The sequence below is a fragment of the Aethina tumida genome, chromosome 1 (assembly GCF_024364675.1).
Source record: "Aethina tumida isolate Nest 87 chromosome 1, icAetTumi1.1, whole genome shotgun sequence".
Classification (NCBI taxonomy): domain Eukaryota; kingdom Metazoa; phylum Arthropoda; class Insecta; order Coleoptera; family Nitidulidae; genus Aethina; species Aethina tumida.
In genome coordinates, this window is record NC_065435.1 from 80,158,045 (window position 1) to 80,180,967 (window position 22,923).

At 35.2% G+C, this 22,923-nt stretch overlaps 5 protein-coding genes across 8 annotated transcripts; 1 reads left to right on the forward strand and 4 right to left on the reverse strand.

The window, feature by feature from the left end:
- Positions 1-65: 65 nt before the first annotated feature.
- Positions 66-13,799, reverse strand: LOC109596966 (runt-related transcription factor 3). Of its 2 annotated transcripts, XM_049962047.1 has the most exons (8): positions 13,355-13,797; positions 11,299-11,519; positions 11,075-11,235; positions 10,854-11,010; positions 9,508-9,621; positions 5,942-6,091; positions 1,443-1,583; positions 66-814 (listed from the first exon to the last, which is right to left on the reverse strand). In XM_049962047.1, the coding sequence occupies exons 2-8, from the start codon at positions 11,381-11,383 to the stop codon at positions 426-428; spliced, it is 1,197 nt and encodes a 398-aa protein (XP_049818004.1). In that variant the 5' UTR covers positions 11,384-11,519; positions 13,355-13,797; the 3' UTR covers positions 66-425. The 2 variants fall into 2 exon arrangements, with proteins under 2 accessions (XP_049818004.1, XP_049818005.1); XM_049962048.1 differs by lacking the exon at positions 5,942-6,091 and having other exon boundaries at positions 13,355-13,799.
- A 1,698-nt stretch (positions 13,800-15,497) lies between these two features.
- LOC109596946 (uncharacterized) lies at positions 15,498-16,793 on the reverse strand. Its single transcript, XM_020012552.2, has 5 exons — positions 16,633-16,793; positions 16,410-16,574; positions 16,136-16,345; positions 15,876-16,064; positions 15,498-15,807 (listed from the first exon to the last, which is right to left on the reverse strand). The coding sequence occupies exons 1-5, from the start codon at positions 16,765-16,767 to the stop codon at positions 15,526-15,528; spliced, it is 981 nt and encodes a 326-aa protein (XP_019868111.2). The 5' UTR covers positions 16,768-16,793; the 3' UTR covers positions 15,498-15,525.
- Positions 16,794-17,247: 454 nt separating this feature from the next.
- Positions 17,248-18,904, reverse strand: LOC109596920 (potassium/sodium hyperpolarization-activated cyclic nucleotide-gated channel 1-like). Its single transcript, XM_020012523.2, has one exon. It carries the CDS (start codon positions 18,865-18,867, stop codon positions 17,248-17,250), a length of 1,620 nt encoding a protein of 539 aa, XP_019868082.2. The 5' UTR covers positions 18,868-18,904.
- Positions 18,905-19,172: 268 nt separating this feature from the next.
- On the forward strand, positions 19,173-20,426 carry LOC109596941 (uncharacterized). Of its 2 annotated transcripts, XM_020012543.2 has the most exons (5): positions 19,173-19,313; positions 19,396-19,593; positions 19,647-19,826; positions 19,897-20,058; positions 20,128-20,426. In XM_020012543.2, the coding sequence occupies exons 1-5, from the start codon at positions 19,227-19,229 to the stop codon at positions 20,377-20,379; spliced, it is 879 nt and encodes a 292-aa protein (XP_019868102.1). In that variant the 5' UTR covers positions 19,173-19,226; the 3' UTR covers positions 20,380-20,426. The 2 variants fall into 2 exon arrangements, with proteins under 2 accessions (XP_019868102.1, XP_019868103.1); XM_020012544.2 differs by lacking the exon at positions 19,396-19,593 and having other exon boundaries at positions 19,212-19,313.
- LOC109596939 (F-box/LRR-repeat protein 4) lies at positions 20,416-22,707 on the reverse strand. 2 transcript variants are annotated; one of them, XM_020012540.2, is made up of 8 exons: positions 22,419-22,707; positions 22,261-22,361; positions 21,998-22,192; positions 21,720-21,942; positions 21,537-21,662; positions 21,342-21,466; positions 21,179-21,285; positions 20,416-21,119 (listed from the first exon to the last, which is right to left on the reverse strand). In XM_020012540.2, the coding sequence occupies exons 1-8, from the start codon at positions 22,647-22,649 to the stop codon at positions 20,455-20,457; spliced, it is 1,773 nt and encodes a 590-aa protein (XP_019868099.1). In that variant the 5' UTR covers positions 22,650-22,707; the 3' UTR covers positions 20,416-20,454. The 2 variants fall into 2 exon arrangements, with proteins under 2 accessions (XP_019868099.1, XP_019868100.2); XM_020012541.2 differs by having other exon boundaries at positions 22,261-22,332; positions 22,419-22,489.
- Between the last annotated feature and the right edge of the window lie 216 nt (positions 22,708-22,923).

The following is a 22,923-nucleotide window of genomic DNA, read 5'->3' on the forward strand; positions in this document are numbered from 1 at the left end:
ACCATTCCCGTTAAGTGACATTGTTAATGTAATACACACCAGATGAAACACGATTTAAGGACATAATTAATTAAGTAATTAAGTCATTTATTTATTTAATAGATATAATTTGCTAGAATAGTATAAATAATTTCAGTAAAAGTACAATCACAAAGATTTTGATATGTTTATATAGTACAGTTACAGATTATTATTAATTCAATTGACAATTTGTAGATTCATTTTCTGTGATATTGTAAGTAAACAATAATTGGAGAAAAAAAATTGATATATAAAGGTGAGCATAAGAATATACAAACACAAAACAAAACAAACGAAAAATACGCATTCAATATAAAAAAATATACATTAGATTACAAATTAACGTTGTAGTTTGGCAAAGAGTGTGTGTGACATGTAACCTAGTTCAAGATACTGATAGTTTATCAGTAGGGTCGCCACACTCCCTCCAACGAAGTGTCCGCACTTTGGGGAGGTGGTCTCTCACTCTCCACTCGATTCTGGTCTTGTGTTTGATTTTGCAATTCGACACCGCTCTGCGGATAGTCTAGTGCTCTCGACGTTGCAAATGGGCCCAACATCAACGGTTGGTGGTGGTGATGACTCTGGATGAACTGCTGGTTATTGTAGTAGTTGGGGGTGGCTGTGTAAGAAGGGGCGGGCGCCCAAGACGACGGCCAGTACGAGTTGTCAGGTGGATAACGCATTGGGTCCATGTCCGTCGGTTTTATGCTGTTGATGCTCGTTGTAGGAGGAGGTGGCGACGTCAGGCTTGTTGTTATGTATTCGCCGGACGATGTCAAATCGGATATCACTAAAAAATTTAATGTAGCAATAAAATTATACCAATCGAAAAGCGTTTGATCCGACTTAAATTTGGAGAGATGTCTCTCTCAAAATTCAGTAGGATCAAAGGCTTTTAGGCTTTTCAAAAATTAAAATAAATACAGTTTACTTTACGGTAATGCCGTTTCCACAGTTTCACGTTAGGTGTCGGTAAAATGTTGACAGACGTTTGATATTTTACCGCTAGATGGCCCTATATTATTAATTACGACGTTTCAACATTGACGTCAACGCGATTATTATTAAATCAAGGAAAAAACGGGAAAGATAATTAATCGTCTAGAAAATACGTTTATTGTGTGCTTATTTTTACGTCTTTTTCAACAGAATTATCGAAAATTATTCACATTCTTCGATCGCATAATTTTTGTTGCGATAAAATGTTTGCGGTCGGCTGTTTTTTTACGGTAATCTAATCGCGTTGGGTTGGAATTTTCGATCATATTACGAAGCGTGTGTCACTTTTGTGAAAAATTAATATTAATTAGAACCTACCCGCTAACAATTTTGCATATTGGAATTAATTATACGTATATTAAAATTAAAATTTTTAATTAAAGTTAATTATAAACAATTATTATAAAAACAAAAGTTACCTGTAGGGATGTGATGGAGTGTCGACGAATCGGGATGATGATCCGCGTATCCCGCAGGAGGTTGATAAGCCGAGTATGAGTTGTTATAATCGGACCAAGTAGGAGGAGGACAATAACCGCTGCCAGGACCACAAGGTTCCTCTGAATAAGATCAAATCATACATTCAACGCAGGAAAATAAAAAAATAATGTTTCGTAATGTATCGTTTAATCATAAATATAATTATTTTTAAATCAATTATTTAAATAGTATAAGTAGATGCCGCCTTTTAAACATTAAATTAAATTAATAAATAATTAATGTTTATCGTTTACTAGCCAGTTTTTATGTAACAGCTGTGGGAAAAACAATGGGGAATTATTTTTTCCCCGGAACATTTAAGTAAACACGTCGATTGAGAATGTTAATGGTAAGGTAATTCATATCATTAATTGACTGGACACATATATATATATATATATATATATATATATATATATATATATATATATATATATATATATATATATATGTGTGTGTGTGTGTGTGTGTGTGTGTGTGTGTGTGTGTGTGTGTGTGTGTGTGTGTGTGTGTGTGTGTGTAACATAAACTCCCTTGGCAAGGGCTCATTTAATTTAAACATTCAAATTACACGCAATATTAAATAATTTAAATGATTATGGTAGGTATACCATACCATACCTTCTCTAAAACATTAAATAATTATAAATGTGAGAAAAAGGATAAAACGGGATAGAATTTCATGGGAACGGTACCGATTTAGTAAACGGATACTTAAAGAAACCTTTAAAGTAACAAACCTCTTTTATTTTGTAGCCCTTTTCGAGTTCCTTCTTGAGAAGGAAGTTGCAATTTTTTCGTTTCGCGACTCAACGCGAACGTTGCACTGCTAATCGAATCATATTAAATTCGGACCGTAATTCGAAACGATGCGGATAATTTTCGTAATTTTTCTTTCTCCGACCAAAACATAATAAGCCATACCGGAAACATGATTGTTCACCCGCAATTTTCTGGATAATTTCGGCGGATCGGTCAGTTGGTCTGTAATTATCTTTGCCGACTCCGAACCTTACTAAATACAGTTAGATAAATAGTTTATGCGATTTTCTGCGTATTCTTTCCCGTTTTCAATGAAGGGAAAATGAAAAAGAAGAGCAGTGACATCGACGAGAGAACGGGCGGCGAACTTTTTAAAAATTTCTCATCGTTTTCGACCTTGAGCGAGCGAAGCAATGACGAAAGATTCGATCGTTTGGTCTACCTGGAAACTGTTCGTGTGTACGTAAGTCTAATATGTTTAGGCGCTGTAGTATCTACAATCGGAAATTCCGGACGAATAATGCAAACAACTTCTTTCAAATGACGTTTGTCACGTTCACGAATATTTTAATTTTATATTGATAATAGAAAAATGTCCGTATGATTATAAATTCATCGTCATCAAGGTGCACATAAATTTAACGATCAACGAATACCAGAGGTTGATGGGTCTCAATTATCAAGGCGTTTTCTCAATTTGTCGTCTGTTAGGACTTCGATGTAGGTAGAACGAAATTTGCTGCGACCACCACGAATTTGAGAAATGTGGAGAATCGAGTCAAGGACCAGCAGATACCTATTTGGTCCACTTTTGTCCAACTAATAATACCTGCAGCACAACAAAGTATATTTACATACAATATTAACGTGTCATTTACTGCAAACCCAAGTTGAATGTTAATCAACCGGTAAATCCATCCAGTTTTTTTGCTGAATCACGATTTGATATTTCTTTTCTGTTTTCATTATAGGTATTTTATTATTCTTGGTAAAGTTGCAGTAAAATCGTTTGAATCATGTATGTTTAAAATTTTATAATATATTAATTATAGTTTTTCCTCGAAACGGAAGCACGAAGCAACGATAAAAATGTTTATACAATTGTTCGGACGGTCGATCGGTCGGTCGGTCGGCCGGTCGGTACGTTCTTGAAATAAAACTGTTCTGTTTCGGTGGGATTATAATATTATTAGTTACACAAAACACAATCGAACAGAAAGAGCAGTGATAAGAGAAAACGATTTACGGTATTTATTATTAACGGACGTTCCACATGTGGCGGTCTCTTCTGTGTCATCTCTTTGATGTACCGTTTACGAAAGGGATTTTTGGTACGGTTTTTCTAGGTGCCCTTGTTGTGTCCATATTAAATGAAAATTTAATAATTATATTTCTCTTAATATTCTTTATTTCTTTAAAAATTCAATTTTCCGCTTATAATGTGTAGGTATTTCAAGTAAATTGATTAGAGGATTATGAGAGTAATTATGAAGGAGAGTGTAACAAACACGGTGACAGTTTAATAAGTTTATTAACTAACACAAGGAAAGAACGAGAAGAGGAGGAGGATGGGAGGGAAAAGAGGAAGGAGAGAAGGAATAAACAGGAAGAGAAGGTGGAGTGTCAAAATGGGCCAATTATCGCGGTGTCAGCAACAGATTGCGGTGTTGCTGCAACTTGTGCTCGTTCCAACGGTGCAAACTTAACCGTTTTCATATTTAAATTTTATATCAACACCGAAATAACGTTTCTTTTATTCGTTGTTTAATTAAATAAGAATAATATTGTGGGGTTTCCCGTGAATCCCTTAAATTTAAGTGTAGATATTTTAAATGTGACCATGGCATTTCAACAGAAATTTCTTTTCCCATGACTAAACTGTTTTCCTGCGAAACATGCAACAAAAATTTATTCCTATTTCATATTTCATTTTTCACGGCTCCGATTTCGTTCGTGTTCATGTTTTCGTGTGAGAATAATAAATACTTAATATCTTGCAACGAGCCGACCGTTAAATTAGAAAATTACCTTCTAAATTCCGTCGACGATTGAATCTTCATTTTTCATCGAACAATTTTCGATAGAAGGAAATGACATTTTCTATAGTTAGAAGAACTAAATAAAATGATTGATAAAATTGGGAATGAAAATTGGATTTTGTTTGTGGTCAGTCGGTAGCAAGCAGTAGGGCATGAAAAAGAATGTGAATGATAATAATAATGTGGAAATTGGCACGTTTTGAAGTAGAGTGCTACCGAGAGTAAATTGCCTTCGGTTGATTATAGGTTTAGATCGAGTCTTATTGTTCTTCGGTTCGATCTAATGAGACGTAAATTGAAGGAGGATTGAAATTGTCGAGACGAGCTGAACTGCTGTTTCAACCTGTTGAATCTTAACTCTATATCGTCGCACAGAGGCGGATTTCAAACAATTTTTTTCCATTTCGATCCTATCGGAAATTTTTAGGTCAGTGGTTATGGTCGAAGAAATATTTCAAGTACGGCACTGTTTTCATAAAAATAATAGTTTATATCGAGCCACCATTCATTCATTGATTCTTCCCGTCGCGTCGTAGATCTTTTTGTTACGACATCGATTCTCGATCTGACTCGGAGCCAACAAAAAATAAATTGTTGTTTGAACATAATAGACATTTTTCTATTATGTCTCTTCAGCAGAGACAACAACTGAATTACACCTTCCTCCAGCGCTCTCCACCAACTCTTCGTTTCGTTATTAACGCTGTGAAGAATTATAGAACTGAATCGTGCGTGACATTAATACATGCACCAGTTTTTTCTTCACTTTCAGTCGGTACTTACACCGGAAACACCACTTGGATTAAAATCGAAATCGATTGCGAGATTTTTTCAACCGAATGGGCGAGCGATTAATTTGCGCAACGAAAATATTATAAATAAGTTTTGTCTGCCGAGCATGAAAATGGAAAGTCTCGATTCGTGAAGCATATAATCTTTTTCTACGCTTACAGATATTCGATTTCCTATTTGAATTCAACATTAGTTGAATTAGTTAAGTTTGTGCATGTCGTATGTTTGTTGGTAGTTTTTTCATCAGGTAACAGTTTTGAGGGTGATTTGAAACGGATGAAATACCATTGTCATGTTGGTGGCAGTCGACTCGACGTCAATTGATAAAAATGCATGAGTGATTGGGAACCACCGAAGCGGCAAATGTATCTAACATTACATCCATCGGTAACGGATCAGATCGCGTAGCTTGTTGCTTGTCTGCTTGTCTGCTTGCTGCTTGCCTGTTTGCCTGTTTGCCTGATTGCCTGCTTTCTTGCTTGCTTGCCTGCCTGCCTGCTTGCTTGCTTGCTTGCTTGTTTGCTTGCTTGCTTGCTTGCCTGCCTGCCTGCTTGCTTGCTTGCTTGCTTGCTTGCTTGCTTGCTTGCTTGCTGCTCTCAACGGATTGAGTTTCGGTCGCTGGTGTTTTTAGTGCCCTCCCCACGGTATTCATTCATTTTCTCAAACGATTCATATTCATAATTTCAACAAGTTTTTCTTCTTCATTCCAGTGAAATATTTCATTTATACAGTACGGTTGAATAACCGTTCATCATCCATCATGATTCGGTTATGCCGTATTAAAATACCGGACGTCCCGTTTCTATCGACGACAAATATATAAGTAAATAAATGGAATTATTTACCTGGCGATTCGTGTTTGTACGAGTTCTGAGATCCATCGCTGCTCTGCGACGAGTTCAGCCGGTGTTTGAACGAAGGATCCAAATCCTTGAACGTGTATGGTCCGTCGAGCGTAGGTCGTTGCATTATCCTGTACGGCGTATTCTGTCCCGCTGTACAAAACGACAAAACGGGAAACCAATAAATAAATGCAGAAAGTAGTGCAGTGTGAGATGAAAATTTGATTATGGATTCGTGCCGAATGTAAATTCGAAATAGGGACAACAGGAAATGGGGAGTCAGGAAATTGTGTGCTATGTCGAAATTGAACACAATCTATAAAACATCAATCGCAATGTGCAATTAGCACGCACCTGCATTATTAACCGATAAACGACCAATAAACTCCCTCCACTCTGTTCTACTATTTCAAATAATTGAATCAAAACGATTTCAACACTCTTAGTACTTACTTACTACTTCTTAATGTAAGCATAATTATACGAACAATATGAACAAATAGAATCTGAGGGTTCGATTTTTTTATTTCTAGACTAGATGAACCAGTTTTATAGCGTGAGCCGAGCGAGTTTCGAGTTGTGTGTTGTGTGTCAATTAGTATTGGATTTCTTTCTTCGAAGCAGTAGCAAACAGTAGTTTCATTAGTTATAAAAAAATATTATTATGAGAACGGGTATGGCAATGGGAATGGGAACGGGAACGGGAATAGGATAGGAATAGAGATCCGAGAGTGAAACGGAAACCGATGGAATAGTTTCCTGGGCAGTTCGGGCCATATCCATATCCGGTCCGGTCTGTAATGGTAAATTATTTGCGCAATTTTGCGTGCACCGAACATCTGTTAATGATTTGGCCTAATTAAGCCGGGCAGAGCGACGCCGACGACGCTACGATTGCTGCCTACCCTTTTGCTCGTTCCATTTCAACCCAAACAACCAACCATCTAACTGCTACGCACAAATCCACACTGATCCAAAATTTCTATTTCTCTTCCTCGCGCTCCGTTCTTGAGGTTTCGTAACTTTTATCGTTATTATAATATAATATAATAAAATCAATTTCGTTTGACGTTTTATCGATGTGTTTGTTAACAATTGACCACAAGGTTAATTTTAAATTTTCTTTATAACACCAAGTTGTCGAGTAAATTTGGATCATTGTGCGTTTGGGTTTTGATTTTGGAGAGAGGGGTCGATTGAGGAAATGGGGGTTGGTTGATTGCGAACGTCGACGTAACAGACAGAACGGACAGGGGTCACTTGCACACAGACATACAGACATACAGACACACAAACCGAATGGTTGGATCAAATGGTCTGATCAAATGATTCTTGACCACTCGCCAGTCCTCCGTCCATTTCTTTCTTTTTTTTTAGTTTTATCAGTTTCACAATCACATTTTATCCAAGCCACAAATGCCAAAATCCAAAATATCGAAATGTTGTACCATCAAGTTGCGGACAGCTGATTGGATTAGATGCAAAGAGAGATCGATTAATTATGCAGAAACGCTGGTGGATTTTAATAAAGGCGCGAGCTAGATAATAATACCGATGATGATGTTGATGATGATGGTTATGATGTCGAGAGTTTCGGAATCGGTAGCGATGATTTCAGTTGCCTAAATGGGTAATTACTTACGGAATAATGAGCCCGTAATTGCAGCAATAGCGGATTTGTAAATTACTAATCTGACGCATTTGTCAGTGATTGCATCTACTCTATCCCCTATCCCCGTCAATTTTGTGCGTGCACTCTATTCGACAAATTGGTATACGGTGTACGATGCACTTATCTATTTTATTTATTACTTACTCTAAACGAATTCTTCGTTTTTTTCTTTCAATCGATAAACGTTGACCGATGCATCATTTATTACTATAACTTACTAGTAGAACGAAACAGAAATCGAATTAGCTTATTTTATTATTATTTATGGCAGATTTGTAAAATTTTTTATATGACGTAGTTTTAGCGCAAACGGCTAATTACGCACCAAATCCAATTAAATATTAAACAAAATCGGGCGGACGTAATAATAAGTTATGGTCGGACATTAATAATTAAATTTTTAAATAGCGCAAATTAATTCTGTAAAATTTATGCCGTGATTACTTTTGCACTGGATGCAGATGCATTATTTATTGTGCGTGCGTCGAAAAAGCGACGACCCCTTCCACAATCGGTCGGTCGTTATGTATGGGACCAGATTTAATCGCCAAATTAAAATTACTACAACAACGAAAGCGTTTCGAATATGTCGATTGTCCCGGAGAATTAATATTACGCTATCGAAAAACATACATTTCGCGAGGTAAATTAATAGTTAGCTGACGCGAATCCCAACGTTTCCCGTTTCCCGTTTCCCGTTTCTCGTTTCTCGTTTCTCGTTTCACTCCATTTGAAATGATGTTGAACTCCAATTTGACGACAATACAAATAAATTAATTTAAAAGAATGACAAAACAAAGATTCGAGAGTGTGCGATAATCACACCCCGCTCCCCACTCTCCACTTACATTGGATAAGTGTATCTCACTTTCACCATGAAATATTATAAATTTTTTCCCACGGTTTATGGGAGAGGAAGCGGTGCTGTTGTTGTTATCAGTGTCTTTCTCGGTTGTTCATATTGAAAAACAACTAAACAAATCGAAATAAATCATCGGCTCTGTTAAAAAATTGTCCGTTTATTCGTTTATTCGTTTATTTGTTCGTTTGTTTGTTCGACTGTTCGTTAGCTCGTTCACCATAAATTTATATATATTTAATACTTTAATGACAAATACCACCGCACGCCGAACTGTGGACTGCGGTTGAAGCAGGCGAATTTCCAAAATATTTGTTTTTATTAATAATATAAACATTTAAATTAACTTTATATATTTAAATTAATATTGTGACATGTGTGTACCAGAAATGTGATTTATGCGAGCCGCCGCAATTGTTAATTAAATTTTTATCATTCTGATCTGCCGATGCGTCGTTTGTTGTTGCTCTTGCTTGCTTTTTCTCTTTTTCTCTTTTTATTCAATCAATGCTTCAATGTGTGGTTCTTTTTAAATAAATAATCTGTACGTAACGAATAGTGAATAGATAGATAGATAATCAGAAATATTATAACAGTTGGTAGGCTGGTTGGTTGGTTGGTTGGTTGGTTGGTTGGTTGGTTGGTTGGTTGGTTGGTTGGTTGGTTGGTTGGTTAATTGGTTGGTTGGTGAGTGAGTTGAGTTGAGTTGCGTGATGAAAATTGCACCAATTTACCGAAACATATTTTGAGTTTAGGTTTTGGGGTGCAAAAACCACAATTGGCTTCTGTCCCTAATTGCCTTTACGTATAGGTATAGTAGAAAAAAAAATATATGTGTATATATATATATATATATATATATATATATATATAATATATACATACATATATATTTATTTGTTCTTTTGTGTATGTGAGAGAAAAACATGTGTTCGTTTCATGACGACGACATGTGGTTTCTGTTGTGTCCCGAACATGTGTACCGAAAACACTGACTGACTGACTGATCGACTGAAAATATTTCTGTAAGCCACTTACTTTGCTTGGATCTCGGTTCTCTCGGTCCATCGACGGTCACTTTAATTGCTTTGTTGTAGGTCGCTACTTGAATTGGGTCCGTTTTTATGATGATTGTCAGAGAAAATGATTTTCCTGTAACAACATATCGAAAGAAGTTTATCGACAAATTGTCGGTGTTTGAGGAAAATATACTGGATGTGGTTTTCATAAATTTTTATATAAACGAATAGAACAGATAAGATAAGCGAATCGAATGACGGTAGTGGCGTTCAAAATGATGATCAAGAAAAACGAAGTTCGTTTCATAGAAATGCGGCTTATTCGAATTTGGAACCGTTACACGATCTCCATAACCAACTCATTGGAACTCTGAATCTATTATTCGGTCGGTGCGAGAATAATAAAGATGAACAGATAATAATATTTCGAATTCGGTCGTCGACGTTCGGACATAATGGACCGTGCGGGAATTTAATTAGGCGGCACAATGGACAAACACATATGTTGGACCGCGTCGTTTTGTTGCCAGTTAGTTTTTCCTCTTTCTTTAATCTTAATTACTCGTCGAAATCTTTCCTATTTATTATCATCGATGTTCCATCCAATTTATTATTATTATTACTATTATTACAATTGACGACACCTTGTCGTAAAATTTAAATTTGTGCGAGAGTCGATATATGAAAAGATAATAAAACGTTCAAGGAATAAAACAATTCGAGAACGTTTAACGTTTAATGTTTAACGTTTAACGTTTAACGTCAAAGTGTCTTGTGTTGATGACATGCGGTCGCAAAATTAATTTCGCGTTGCGTTTTCTCGCGCCGCTCGAAGCAATAAAACATACAGTTTTACATGACATTTACTGTGTCGCATTTCTTCGGTATTTTTCATTCTCTTCGGGCACTCGCAATGTTGTAACACAAAAGAGGTTGGTTGGTTGGTTGGTTGGTTGGTTGATTGGTTGGGTGTCGTTAATTGATTGACCAAAACGGGGACACGGGGACACGGGGACACGGAGACGGACGATACCGCACTGCGACCGTACTTTCCTCCTCCACAATATATAATATAATATAATATATATCAGAGACAATGTAAAAATTGTTGGCGGCTACGACGGCGGCGACGGCTGCGACGGCGGCGGCCGCGAAGCGATTGACCGCAGAGTAACAAAAAAGCCACTTAATATACGATTTCACAGTTTGGTGAAATGTCAACAAGAAAAACCGCACTCAACTCGGCTGAATTGACCAAAATACGATCGATTCTGCTTATTTTTTGTCTATCAGTACGAATGAATATACATATTTTCTCTTTGAAATTTTATTAACTATAGGTAATAAAAGATATTGAGAAATTACCTCTCCCACTTCTACCGACGAATCGAAGGTCGTTAAAACGTGCCACTTGATTCTTCATCTCCGCTTTGAAGTTTCTCATCTCTGCGTGGTAATTTTCGTCGTTCCCCGCATGAACCAACACTTCAGTCCCGTCACTGATTTCCCCAACAGCCACCACCTGTTTGACAAAATAGACAGATCGCGTTTGATTTCTATTCTGTTCGAGAATGCACTGGTCTTACCTTGAAGGCGACCGGAAGGGCCTTGTTGGATCGCCAATGACCGGGAATAGCGGAGCAAAGAAAATAAGGACTGCAAGTTCGCACGAGTTCACCGGGATGTTCCTTCTGGATGTCAACAGTAATAGCCTCCAACAATCTATAGATTTCACTGTTGTTGTAGCCTAGAAAAAGGATTTAATACAAAAGTTTGTGTGGATTGATTCGATGGTGACATGATTGGTTACCTGGAGCATGATGTTCGTTCATCGTCGCTTTGGGCCACGCTTCTTCGGAAACGTTGCAGGCGGTTAAACACACTGGCAGATGCATAGATGTTGGTTGGTTGCTTTCGACCAGAAAAGAAAAACGGTATTGAAAAATTGAAGGAACGTTACCGAACTCGATCGTTTCAGAAGATCGCCATCGCCGCCTGTTCTCTTGTTTTTAACGGAGCTATCCAGAGGAGCTGCAATCGAAAAGTCCAAATTGATTGTGGGATCGACCTCGAGTTGTCGCGCAAATATTTCAGACACTTCCTGTTTTCGACTTATTTCCATCGATTTGTAAAAATACTCGACTCAAATTTGCGACGACCAGATATCGGTATATCGGCATATCGGTCACTATATCGGCATATCGGTCACAGGAACGAAGAACGAATACTTTATTACGATTATTTTATGTTTCAAGTTCTGCTGTTCTCTGACGAAATCTAAAAATAGTCTAGTATCAAGTTCCATTTTGAATATATAGGACGTGATGTGATAAGTTCATTGATAACAACCCAGAAAAATGCTAGTAAAAATAAATTACAAATTCATATACGCTCAAATCGTTACAAATCGTTTCAAACACATAACATATTTCGAACATATTTTTTTAAATGTTAAGTGTTGGACACGGCCAAACACGGGCAAACACGGCCAAACACGAGCAAACACGGCCACTGATCCCTTATCTCCTAATCCTTATCTTTTTACTTTGTTTTTATAATCCTAGCTGACCCATTACCGTCTGTAATAATTTACAAATTTCCTGACCATTCTTATCCCCACGTTATGTCTAAGCAAAAATGAAAGGATGCCTTTTATATAAGGTTTCTGTGGTTTTCTATCAAATTTTCCATAAATATCATCTTGACGGTAACAAATAATTAAATGAAATTTCATTACAATTTACTATTTATATGGTGTGTCTCTCTATGAAATAATCGAGATCTTGAAATAATTACATTACCATTTAACATACACGTAAGGTGTTTGAAATATTAAGTGAAAAACAGTACCTCAAAAATCTTAATCATTTTTATTCTGATTAACTAATAATTAAATTCTAATCATTTTATTAGGTATTTTCTTACAAATATAAAGTGTATTTGAGGAATGAAATTTGTTTGTTCGCGGTTGAACGAGTAAGAAACTTATTTTCATTTGGACTTTCGGCACCTCATTGATCTTATTTAATAGTCTGTTAGCCGTAGAAACTTTAGTTCGTTCTTGAATTGTCACCGTAAGCTGTCTAATTATATATTAAAGAAACGAGCATAAAAAATGCGAAAACTGCATAACACTTTCTACGTTGATTTGTGCGTTATTTATTTTAAGTTTTATCGCAACAAATTTTTGTTGTACATGCGTACTTTCCATGGAAACATTATCTAAACGTGAATAAGGCGTTTTTAAGTGTGTTGCGTTGCTGCTGCCTCAAATAACATTATAAGTTATTAGCAATAAATTTAATAATTATGTAAAGTGTTATTTGTTTTCTGTTAATATATTTTTATTTCGATTATGCAACTGTGTTTTATGTATTATGTAGTATGTTATCTATTTTTAAAATTATTTTCGCAAATCAATTAGCATTGAATGTGTTCTAGGTTTTGGAGGCTAAAATCTATACTTATATTTTGTAATAAATGATAGAAACAAACACCGCCTTCGGACAATCCGGAAGTACGCCATTTTTATTTAATAATTTTTCATCAATTCTTTATTTTTTATAGACTTATAATTATATTAGTTTATTATTATTATATTACTTATTGTTTTGTTTAAGAATAATATAATGAATATAATGATAATTGAATATGGACCTGTTGTTTATTTTTTCATGTCTTAAACACCTATCTAAATATGACTCAGATCTCATATCATATTTAAAATTTTCCTTTAAAACAACAGGATAATGATCCTTAAGGAGAAAAGTTGTGCCAATGTTTCAACGTACCACGAGATCCAAACAAAGTACATGGTGTGAGAAAATAAGAAAATAAGAGTAAAAGGGCAAAGAAACGAAACGAACCTATTGTTGATGTTGGTCGCTTTCACATGTCTCCGATTGCACTTGGCATCGCGACTCTGATGATTCACTCGCCGATTCCGCGAATTAGCCGAGCCGCGTTGCGTTCGCCTCTAATACGTACGTCACCGCGAACGACCGAACGACCGAACAACCGAACGACCAAACAACCAAACGACCGAACGAACGAACGAACGAACGAACGACCGACCGACCGACCGTCCGACCGAACCGAAAACTTGTAAACAATTAGTGTGCGTTATAACAAATTAGTCGTAACACCGAAAAACGAAATAGCCGAATAAATAATAACAGAAAGGAACAAGAGAAATAAATAATCAGATGTTTTGTGTCGCGTGCGCTTAGGGCCCGATTACACGTGTGCGTGTGTAAGTCGTGCGATCCGCGTAGACATGTGACACGACGCACATACGGTACGAGACTGATTCGAAAACGGTCCTTCAATCGTTCCGGTGCGATTGATGAGCGCATTGGCGCACGCTCACGAACGAACGAAAGAAAGAACGTACAGGAACGGGCGGAACAGGATGGAGGCGGAACCAAGGAGGCGGGACGGAACACTCCCTGTTCTTCCCTCATTCTTACTTATTTATTTCTTTAATAATTTCATTCATTTTTTAACCATTTTTTATTTATCTTTTATAATTAATTATTTTGAAAAGATTCAACAATATTTTTACTACACATACAATTTTTTTCGAACGTTTCCAATGAAATATCACATGCAAAATTTGAATTGAATTGAATTGAATTGAATTGAATTGAATTGAATTGAATTGAATTGAATTGAATTGAATTGAATTGAATTGAATTGAATTGAATTGAATTGAATTGAATTGAATTGAATTGAATTGAATTGAATTGAATTGAATTGAATTGAATTGAATTGAATTGAATTGAATTGAATTGAATTGAATTGAATTGAATTGAATTGAATTGAATTGAATTGAATTGAATTGAATTGAATTGAATTGAATTGAATTGAATTGAATTGAATTGAATTGAATTGAATTGAATTGAATTGAATTGAATTGAATTGAATTGAATTGAATTGAATTGAATTGAATTGAATTGAATTGAATTGAATTGAATTGAATTGAATTGAATTGAATTGAATTGAATTGAATTGAATTGAATTGAATTGAATTGAATTGAATTGAATTGAATTGAATTGAATTGAATTGAATTGAATTGAATTGAATTGAATTGAATTGAATTGAATTGAATTGAATTGAATTGAATTGAATTGAATTGAATTGAATTGAATTGAATTGAATTGAATTGAATTGAATTGAATTGAATTGAATTGAATTGAATTGAATTGAATTGAATTGAATTGAATTGAATTGAATTGAATTGAATTGAATTGAATTGAATTGAATTGAATTGAATTGAATTGAATTGAATTGAATTGAATTGAATTGAATTGAATTGAATTGAATTGAATTGAATTGAATTGAATTGAATTGAATTGAATTGAATTGAATTGAATTGAATTGAATTGAATTGAATTGAATTGAATTGAATTGAATTGAATTGAATTGAATTGAATTGAATTGAATTGAATTGAATTGAAAACCATAATGCTAAAGCAAATAAATCTTTGCAAATTAAAACAAAATACGATAATAAAATACTGCAACTCTCGTACAATATTTATAACGACCGATATTTTCGAACCTTAGGAAGTCAAAAATATATTTCAAGTTTATTCACTAAGACATTTTTATTAATAAAATGTTATAGCCTACTACCACCACTAATTGGCATCCTGCTACATAAAAGAAAAACATTTTACATACAGGAACGCAATTTCACATTTCTTCCAGTCGGATCATAAACAATTTTTTATGTTTATCTTCGTTTTGGAAGGAAGTTGTGGTTAAACAAGTAAATTTTCGATTACAAACGAACATATTCCATAGAACGTTTGCATTAAAAATCAAGGTACACATAAATTAATTTCATTTTGCTATTTCATGATAAATTAAATTTAATAAAATAATAAAAATGATTAATTTTAGACAAATTAATGTTTATATATCAATTTCATAAGAAAGTTTAAGAATCATTAAACTTGACGAGTACGCTAAACAAATAATGAAATAAAAAACAACAAAACAAGTGGATAAATAACGAAGTGTTTATTAAAATCACTCCTTTTTCATTACAAATACTTTGTAATCGCTTACGTCTACATCATAGTAATTGAGAACAAAATAGTGGTTGGTTAGTTGACCGTTGTTTAAATATATCGATGCATCTGGATCGATAACGAGGAATTTATAATTAGGAAACGATTTCGAGAGATTTTCCCAAAGCGGTTTGGCAATGTCTTCTCCTCTATGTTTGAACGGAATCCAAGAAAATAATTCGATGGCCTTTGTTAAAATATCCACCGGTGGAAATTCCTCAGATGTTTCAACAATCGAAATCTGTTTAGATTGAAACAAATTTATTTACGCACAAATTATAGTATATTAATAGGATATAAATAACTTACAAAAGGATTCATAGTAGGAAACTGAGATCCTTCCTGCTCAAAAGTATGATCAACATCGGCATGGATAATTGTGGGTGGGAACGATGAATCTTTCATTTCTTCATAGTGCTTTAAGATTTGTTTCATGCTTAGCAAGTCAGTTGTTTTAGTAAAATTGTAGAGTGGATAAGTGTCAGCCCCCACGTAATACTATAATAACCATTACTCGTTAACCGTTTGATTTTTTTACGCATACATATGTTAGTTAGGTGAGCACTTACCGAAAAATGTCTGTTATGAAATTCAATTTCAGACATTTCACCGGATGATGTATCGTAATCTTTTTGAAAGACGCTCATTTCGATTTTTGAAACGTTGTACACAACTTCTAATATTCTTCTAATTTCAACTTCTGATTCTTCACTGGTGCTCTCATTTGAAATTTCATTTTCCGATGAATTCTTTTCGTCACTGTTGTCATCTTCATCTTGCTTTAAAATACACCACACACCAATCAAAAGCCGCACGTAGGTATTATATTATATTTAAACTTACCAATGTGGGAACTAATAATTCAATCCTGTTAACGTGCAAAATATTTCCCTCGGCATCGACGACTTTCTGGGTGCCCACAATTGTAACGTTGGTGTCTGAGTCGCGCATCAATTTAGCTGCCATTTCCAAACATTCTTGCTTATTGTCTTCCCATGAGGCTCCCATCTGTTCACCAACAAGAAAATACAACATAGCAAAGGTTACGTTAAACTATTCGTATTACCAAAAGAGCAAGTAATCTCGACTTAATTTCGGTCTCGTCGGTAAGTTCAATGGAAACGTCATTGCTTTCGCCGAGAACGAAACAGAAATAGACTGCCAAAAGTAGCAATGATTTTTGTAGCAACAATAGCAACATCTCGAAAGACACTGTGTTCGTTTATGCGAAACTAACAACATATAAATTTGAGGTTTCAGTGATAAAATGAGCGGCAGAAGAATAAGAGGTCGAGACCTCGATATGCAAAAACGAGCAAACAACAAAATTATATATCATCGCGATAACTTCACAAATTCCATTTTAAATGTATCTATTTTGTTTGTTATCTTAAGTCGGTAGGTCAACATAACAGTGTTCATCATTATCCATGATGACGGACGCGTTATTTAATTAGGGACATAAATAATAATAATAAATATTAATAATAATATAATAATAATAATAATAATAATAATAATAATAATAATAATAATAATAATAATAATAATAATAATAATAATAATAATAATAATAATAATAATAATAGTAATAATAATAATAATAATAATAATGACAATATCAAACAAACAAACAAACAAACAAATAATAATCACAGTCAACAAGATTTAGTTGAAGCGTTCAAGTTTCTAGATTTTTTAACATGTTCATTATGAGTTCAAGAGTCATTTCCTTTTCAATGGCGGAAACGTACTGGACTTTGATCTGAACGTTTCGACGAAAAGTATCGCCGAAATCGGGAAACTTTCTCATATACGGTATCAAGACTTTAGTTCTGATTTCGTAAACTTCACTTATTTCAAGGGCCACCGCGTTCGTCGAACGACGCCTGTCTTTAAGCATGAGACATTTGTCACCGAAAAACGATCCTTCGTCCAGAACCCACAGTTCTTTACCGGAGGCGGTCGTTAAACGTACACAACCGTGCGCCAAGAGAAAAACCGAATAACCGGTCGTCAAAGCCTTCATTATTATGTCGTTCGGAAAATAGATTTCCGATTTAGATTGACTGAGTAATCGACAGGCTTCTTGGACGGGTAATTTCGCTAGAAGCGGTGATTTGGCAATCAACTGCTTAAAAATATAAATATTCGTTTGAGCGTTCAAATGTTCGGACAATATGGATCGGACGAAATTCTCTCGAAAGAATTTGTTCCGAAATTTGTATGTGTAACAGCTGAGCATTTTGCGACGCAACGGCTCCGGCAATTGTTTATTGTTCATGTAGTGTTCCAATTGGCCGAGCATTTCCACATACTTCTGATCGACACGAAAAATATTACCCGTATACATCAAGAACTGGACGATAAACATGGAGTAGATCACGTAACCCAGAACGTGACTGAACAAACTCAAAACGTATTCCTCGATCACAAAATAATCCTGACCGTAAAATCCATCCCGAATGCACATGGTGAGGACGATGCACCGCTGCAGGGATTGTATGTATTGCGGCCAAGGCGACATCATGTGCAAACCGTCTCTTATAAACCAGGAGCTGTCGTGGTAGTCGCCAAAGTCGTTCAATCTGAGCAAAGGTATCAGGGCCATGAAACATGCGAGCCAGTGTAAGATCAACACCACCAAATAGACCGGCAAAAGAAAGGACTTGAGGAAGAACTGGCGGTAACCCATTATGATCGAAATCAAATTGTAAAGGGTGATCAAACGGATCAGTCGAACGCTTTGGAAAATACTTAAAACAGTGAACGTCGCCGGAGTACACTTCTTGGTCACCTGTTGACATACCAACAAATACGGGATGCAACTTAACAAGTCGAAAACAAAGTACGAAGTGATATAGTGCCATGCAACTTCGCGAAGCGTCATATAAACTACTCCGTGTTTGTCGATGTAACCTGTCATGAAATTGATGATAATATCGATCAGAGACAGGGTAATGTCCAGCCAATAAAACATCGACAAAAGAAACACCTGTTCGAGGAAACGATACGAATTGAAAGCCAAATGGAGTGGCTTGAAGAAAAACGAAATCGACAGCATGATGATTAAATACCGATCGTAGTAATGTTTGAACATGCTCAATGGATGGATCATGTACCAATATTTTGATGTGATATGCTCACGTCTCGCAGCTTCGATGGCCTTCAAGCCCACCACGTATTCAGAACAACGGTAATGACGACGGGAAAGAGTGATATTGTCGAAATAGGACTGTATCCATCTTTTTGAGTTGTAGATGTGCTGACCTGTTTGTTTCAGGGTGCAGGTCGTATGCATTTACCAAATATTCACGTTTAAAACTTCGATAATTGGATAATTGACAATTTGATACAAATGTGTCCATGTCATTTTGTTCAATTGTTTCAGAAATATCCACGCAACCTCAAACGATATTTTCGTTAGGTGTTGTTTGTTAGCGTTTAGCGTTTATTGAAACAAGAAAAATCCTTTAAGGTTATCGGCTTAGACTTAAGCAAATACAAACAAATCAGCTGTTTTCATTTATTTATATGAATATTTTTAAAAATCAAAAACGAATTATTATCAACGGCAGCGGATACATAAAACAACATAAATATATGGTCGAATGAAATGATAATCATTACTGTTGCTCATTTAGAATCATTCGTATTGCGATGTCGACGTTGAAACGGCGGTGCCCCTCGCTTATTCTTACAGTAATTGCTGTACTGTACTGTGTGTTTTTCGTTAATGCGACAGAGGTAATTGTTTCATTTTTATCTTTTATTTATCTAATCATCATCATAATCTATTTATGTACTATCCTATTTATTACCGATTTAGCTTCCTACTAAATATCCAAAATTTACTCCGGCTGTGTTGAAAAAATTAGAAAACAATGAAGTGGTAAAAAAATTTGTGGATCTCACTGTGGCCAACAATATGGACGTTTCAGTGATTAGCCACAAAAGAGAGTATAATTCTGAAGGGGAACTCGAGAAACTTACTGCGTTTTCACTAAATTTTCCTAATAACAATCGTGTAAGTAAATATTAAATTTAAAAAATATTACCTATCAAATGTAATGTTTACAGGAGAACGTTTTGGTTGGCGAAAGCAAGTTGACTGCGGAAGCGGTAAACGATTTTTTGAAATTGGCTGCCGAAAACAAGTTTGTAGCAACCACCAACGTAATACCATTACAACCAAACGACGGAGACAATAACGATAACAACAACGACAATGACGACAACAGAACGGTGAACAATAAAAAAGTATGTACAAGTAAAATAGAGTAAATTCATTCAAATTTTGCAAAATTCATATTATTCATATTATTTTTAGTATGCCGGAGATGATGTATACAAAATGATTTACAACATCGAATCGACAGTTAAAGACGGTGAAATAATCGAAAGCGACGTTTACTACGCCCGATACAACTTTATTATTCCGGGGGCCGATGGTAAAAATGAAACTTATTATGCCTTCATCGCTCACGCCGACGTACGTTTAATCCATTATCCATCCATTTCTAATCATATAAATGAATATAATAAATTATTTAAAATTTAGGTCGAGTTGGACAAAAACGTCGGTTTATCCGACGAACAAATTTCATACGCGAAAGAAATTATCTCTAAATATGTTTTTCCAATGGACGACGGTAACGATTTGTGTGGATTGATGGCAGAAAAATTCAAGCAGCAATATCCGGAAGATAATTGGCACGCAGCTTATACAACTTTGGAAGATTATTATTTGGGAGCGGACAAGTTTGTTCAATTCGAGGTTTACAACGACAAAATACTCTTGTTCTCTCTATAATTAACTATAATACTAATTTAAATAATATACGTTAAATTAGAATAAAATTTGATTTATTTTCCATAATGAACAAATTCAATTCATCCAATATTCATTCACTATGTATTGGTAGCTACGTTGAATTGTTATGTGAGGATACTCCTCCCTCCACAACATCACGTAATCCTGATCGATGTCCATACAATAGCTGAGATCTAACAATTTAAGCGCCGGTAGAGATTTGAACGCCGTCCTCACTATATCCGGACTTATGCCACGAATTCCGAGCAGATCCAACTCTTCTAACTTGGAACATCGTTTAATAATCGGTAGCAATAACACATCGGTGATGCCCCTCCATTCGGCTAATATCAAACGTCTTAGTTTTGGACAACCTTTTGCAATTTCGTGCAGACAGTCTCCCGGATGCGTCGTTAACAAACACCAACCCAAATCTAGATCGGTCAATTGGTGGAGTTGACCGAAGGAACGGGCGCCCTCATAAGTCATGGATTCACATTTCCAGGAGCTCCAACTCTCGAGTTGTTTGTTATGTTGAGCAGCTACTGCAACCACGTGGTCCAAACGGCGCAAGTCTTTGCATAAATCGATGATGAGGTGTTTCAAATTCGGATTCGATCGGAGTATTTTAATTAAATCGTTGTCTTGGATCATCGTGTCAGTCAGATCCAAACTCACCAATTTATTGAGTTCGTCTAGTGTCGAGATACGCCAAAACGTAGTATTCTTTAGTCGTAAATCTAAAATTTTATAGATCGAGTTAAAAAAAATGTTTTCCATGTAGAATCACTACCATTACCTATTAATTCTTTGCACCGAGATATGTTTTCGATAAGAGAGTTATTTACATACTCGCAGTTGTTCAATGATAAATGTGTTAAGGTTGTCTTCTGTTCAATCAACACTCTAAAACTGAACTGTTTCACCAACAAAATAATCGGATATGCAACAATTGGACTTACTTATTAACCACAAGTGGAAATTCGAGACAATTATTCCCGCACCAAGACAAATCCAATTTTTTTATACCCTTAATTTTAGGAAGAAAATCTCGTAGAAGTTTTCCATTCATGATGTACCAATATCGCTACAATAATAATAATAATTATAATAAAGTTAACATTTTATTCTTCATTATTTGTTTGCTCGCTGCTTACTTTTAAACTTAAATTTGTATAAAGTGCTGCATCACGAGCTATTTCCGACCATCGTTTGTTGACTTGAGCGCATCTACACAACGATTTAAGGTCCAAATATTGAAATATATGTGTCACTAACTCATACTGAAATATCATTTAAATTTTATCTAAAAACCATGCATGTTATTGCATAAAACATACTGGTAAGTTTGAAAAGTAATCTTCTTTATTTTCATAACAAACAAGTTCAAATTTTGTAAAGTCTTCTTGTTGTGATTTTATTTGTTTTACATCCAGTAATGGTAGTTGTTCTTTGAGGACACCAAACAGTAGTAAACTTTCTGACATGTAACCACCAAGAAGGACAGCATCAATTGATGTGTGATAATCCAGTTCACTCTGATTGAATTCTAATCGAATGGTACTAAAATATATAATTTTTACAATTAAACCAATTGTTTAATTGCATACACACTTACTTGATGAGTTTATTAGTAAATTTGATTTTGGGATGGAATTTTCTGGATTTGTTGGTACACTTCTGTGGTTTTCCCTCCCATAACAATATCCAACAGGATTCATTTTTTGATAGGGTGCCCCAAATTCTAACAATTGATCCGGGATTGTAAACCTCATAGATGCATACATTTCTAGGTACTACAGGAATTTCAAATCTGTAAACAAGAATCATCTACTAAATAACATATTCATTTTCAGGCACACTTGCAATTCCAACAATTACCTCACAGTTATGTAGTCTTCAGCTGCCAGTGGATCTTTATCTTGTGGCATGTATTCTATTTGATGTGCTACCCTGTTTATCCACCATTTCCCATAAGATCGCTGAAAATTGTAATATCAAAACTCAATCAATACTGTTTTTGTGGAGTTAATACGTACAAGAAAGTAAGTATCTGGAAAGTCACCGTAAGATGGATAAATAACATATCTGCCAGTGATGTTTTGTGGTGCATAAGATTGACTTTGTGTATAATTAAATCTAGAAGTGTAGTTTACCAGTTTGCAGGCAAACTGATCAACTGGATGCATTTTAGTCATGTTTTCAATTAAATTAATTGATTGTTCTTCTGTAGTCATGTCCGTAGTTTCGCTACTTCGCGACATGACCATTCACGACCGAAACTATGTTATTGTTCACTGTTATGTTTTCAATTAAACGTGATTTTTATTTACTTTAATCAGATGATTATGTCAGCTACAATTGTGTATTTATGTGGTTATTCATCACTAGATGGCGGTGTGCTATGTATATATATGTTATGCTGTTTAGTTTGGCAATGTGCTAGTAGATGACACTAATTATAGAAATACTTCCGTTATCGAAGTGTCGCAGTATTTTGTATTTATACAAATACGTAGAGTTTAATTCGATTTTTATTAAACG

Bases quoted from the DNA above. Each gene is read 5' to 3' on its own strand.
- LOC109596966 (XM_049962047.1), bottom strand. From the start codon at position 11,383: ATGCATCTGCCAGTGTGTTTAACCGCCTGCAACGTTTCCGAAGAAGCG. The intron at 11,236-11,298 runs GTAACCAATCAT...TCCTTTTTCTAG, and splicing joins GAACGAACATCATGCTCCAG to GCTACAACAACAGTGAAATC. The intron at 1,584-5,941 runs GTAAATAATTCC...GATCTTATTCAG, and splicing joins GTACAAACACGAATCGCCAG to AGGAACCTTGTGGTCCTGGC.
- LOC109596946 (XM_020012552.2), bottom strand. From the start codon at position 16,767: ATGTTGCTATTGTTGCTACAAAAATCATTGCTACTTTTGGCAGTCTAT. The intron at 16,575-16,632 runs GTAATACGAATA...GTTGGTGAACAG, and splicing joins CGAGATTACTTGCTCTTTTG to ATGGGAGCCTCATGGGAAGA. The intron at 15,808-15,875 runs GTAAGTTATTTA...CAATCTAAACAG, and splicing joins TTCCTACTATGAATCCTTTT to ATTTCGATTGTTGAAACATC.
- LOC109596920 (XM_020012523.2), bottom strand. From the start codon at position 18,867: ATGCATACGACCTGCACCCTGAAACAAACAGGTCAGCACATCTACAAC.
- LOC109596941 (XM_020012543.2), top strand. From the start codon at position 19,227: ATGTCGACGTTGAAACGGCGGTGCCCCTCGCTTATTCTTACAGTAATT. The intron at 19,314-19,395 runs GTAATTGTTTCA...TTACCGATTTAG, and splicing joins TTTTCGTTAATGCGACAGAG to CTTCCTACTAAATATCCAAA. The intron at 19,594-19,646 runs GTAAGTAAATAT...TAATGTTTACAG, and splicing joins ATTTTCCTAATAACAATCGT to GAGAACGTTTTGGTTGGCGA.
- LOC109596939 (XM_020012540.2), bottom strand. From the start codon at position 22,649: ATGGTCATGTCGCGAAGTAGCGAAACTACGGACATGACTACAGAAGAA. The intron at 22,362-22,418 runs GTACGTATTAAC...TACAATTTTCAG, and splicing joins TTCCAGATACTTACTTTCTT to CGATCTTATGGGAAATGGTG. The intron at 21,663-21,719 runs GTATGTTTTATG...ATGATATTTCAG, and splicing joins ATTACTTTTCAAACTTACCA to TATGAGTTAGTGACACATAT.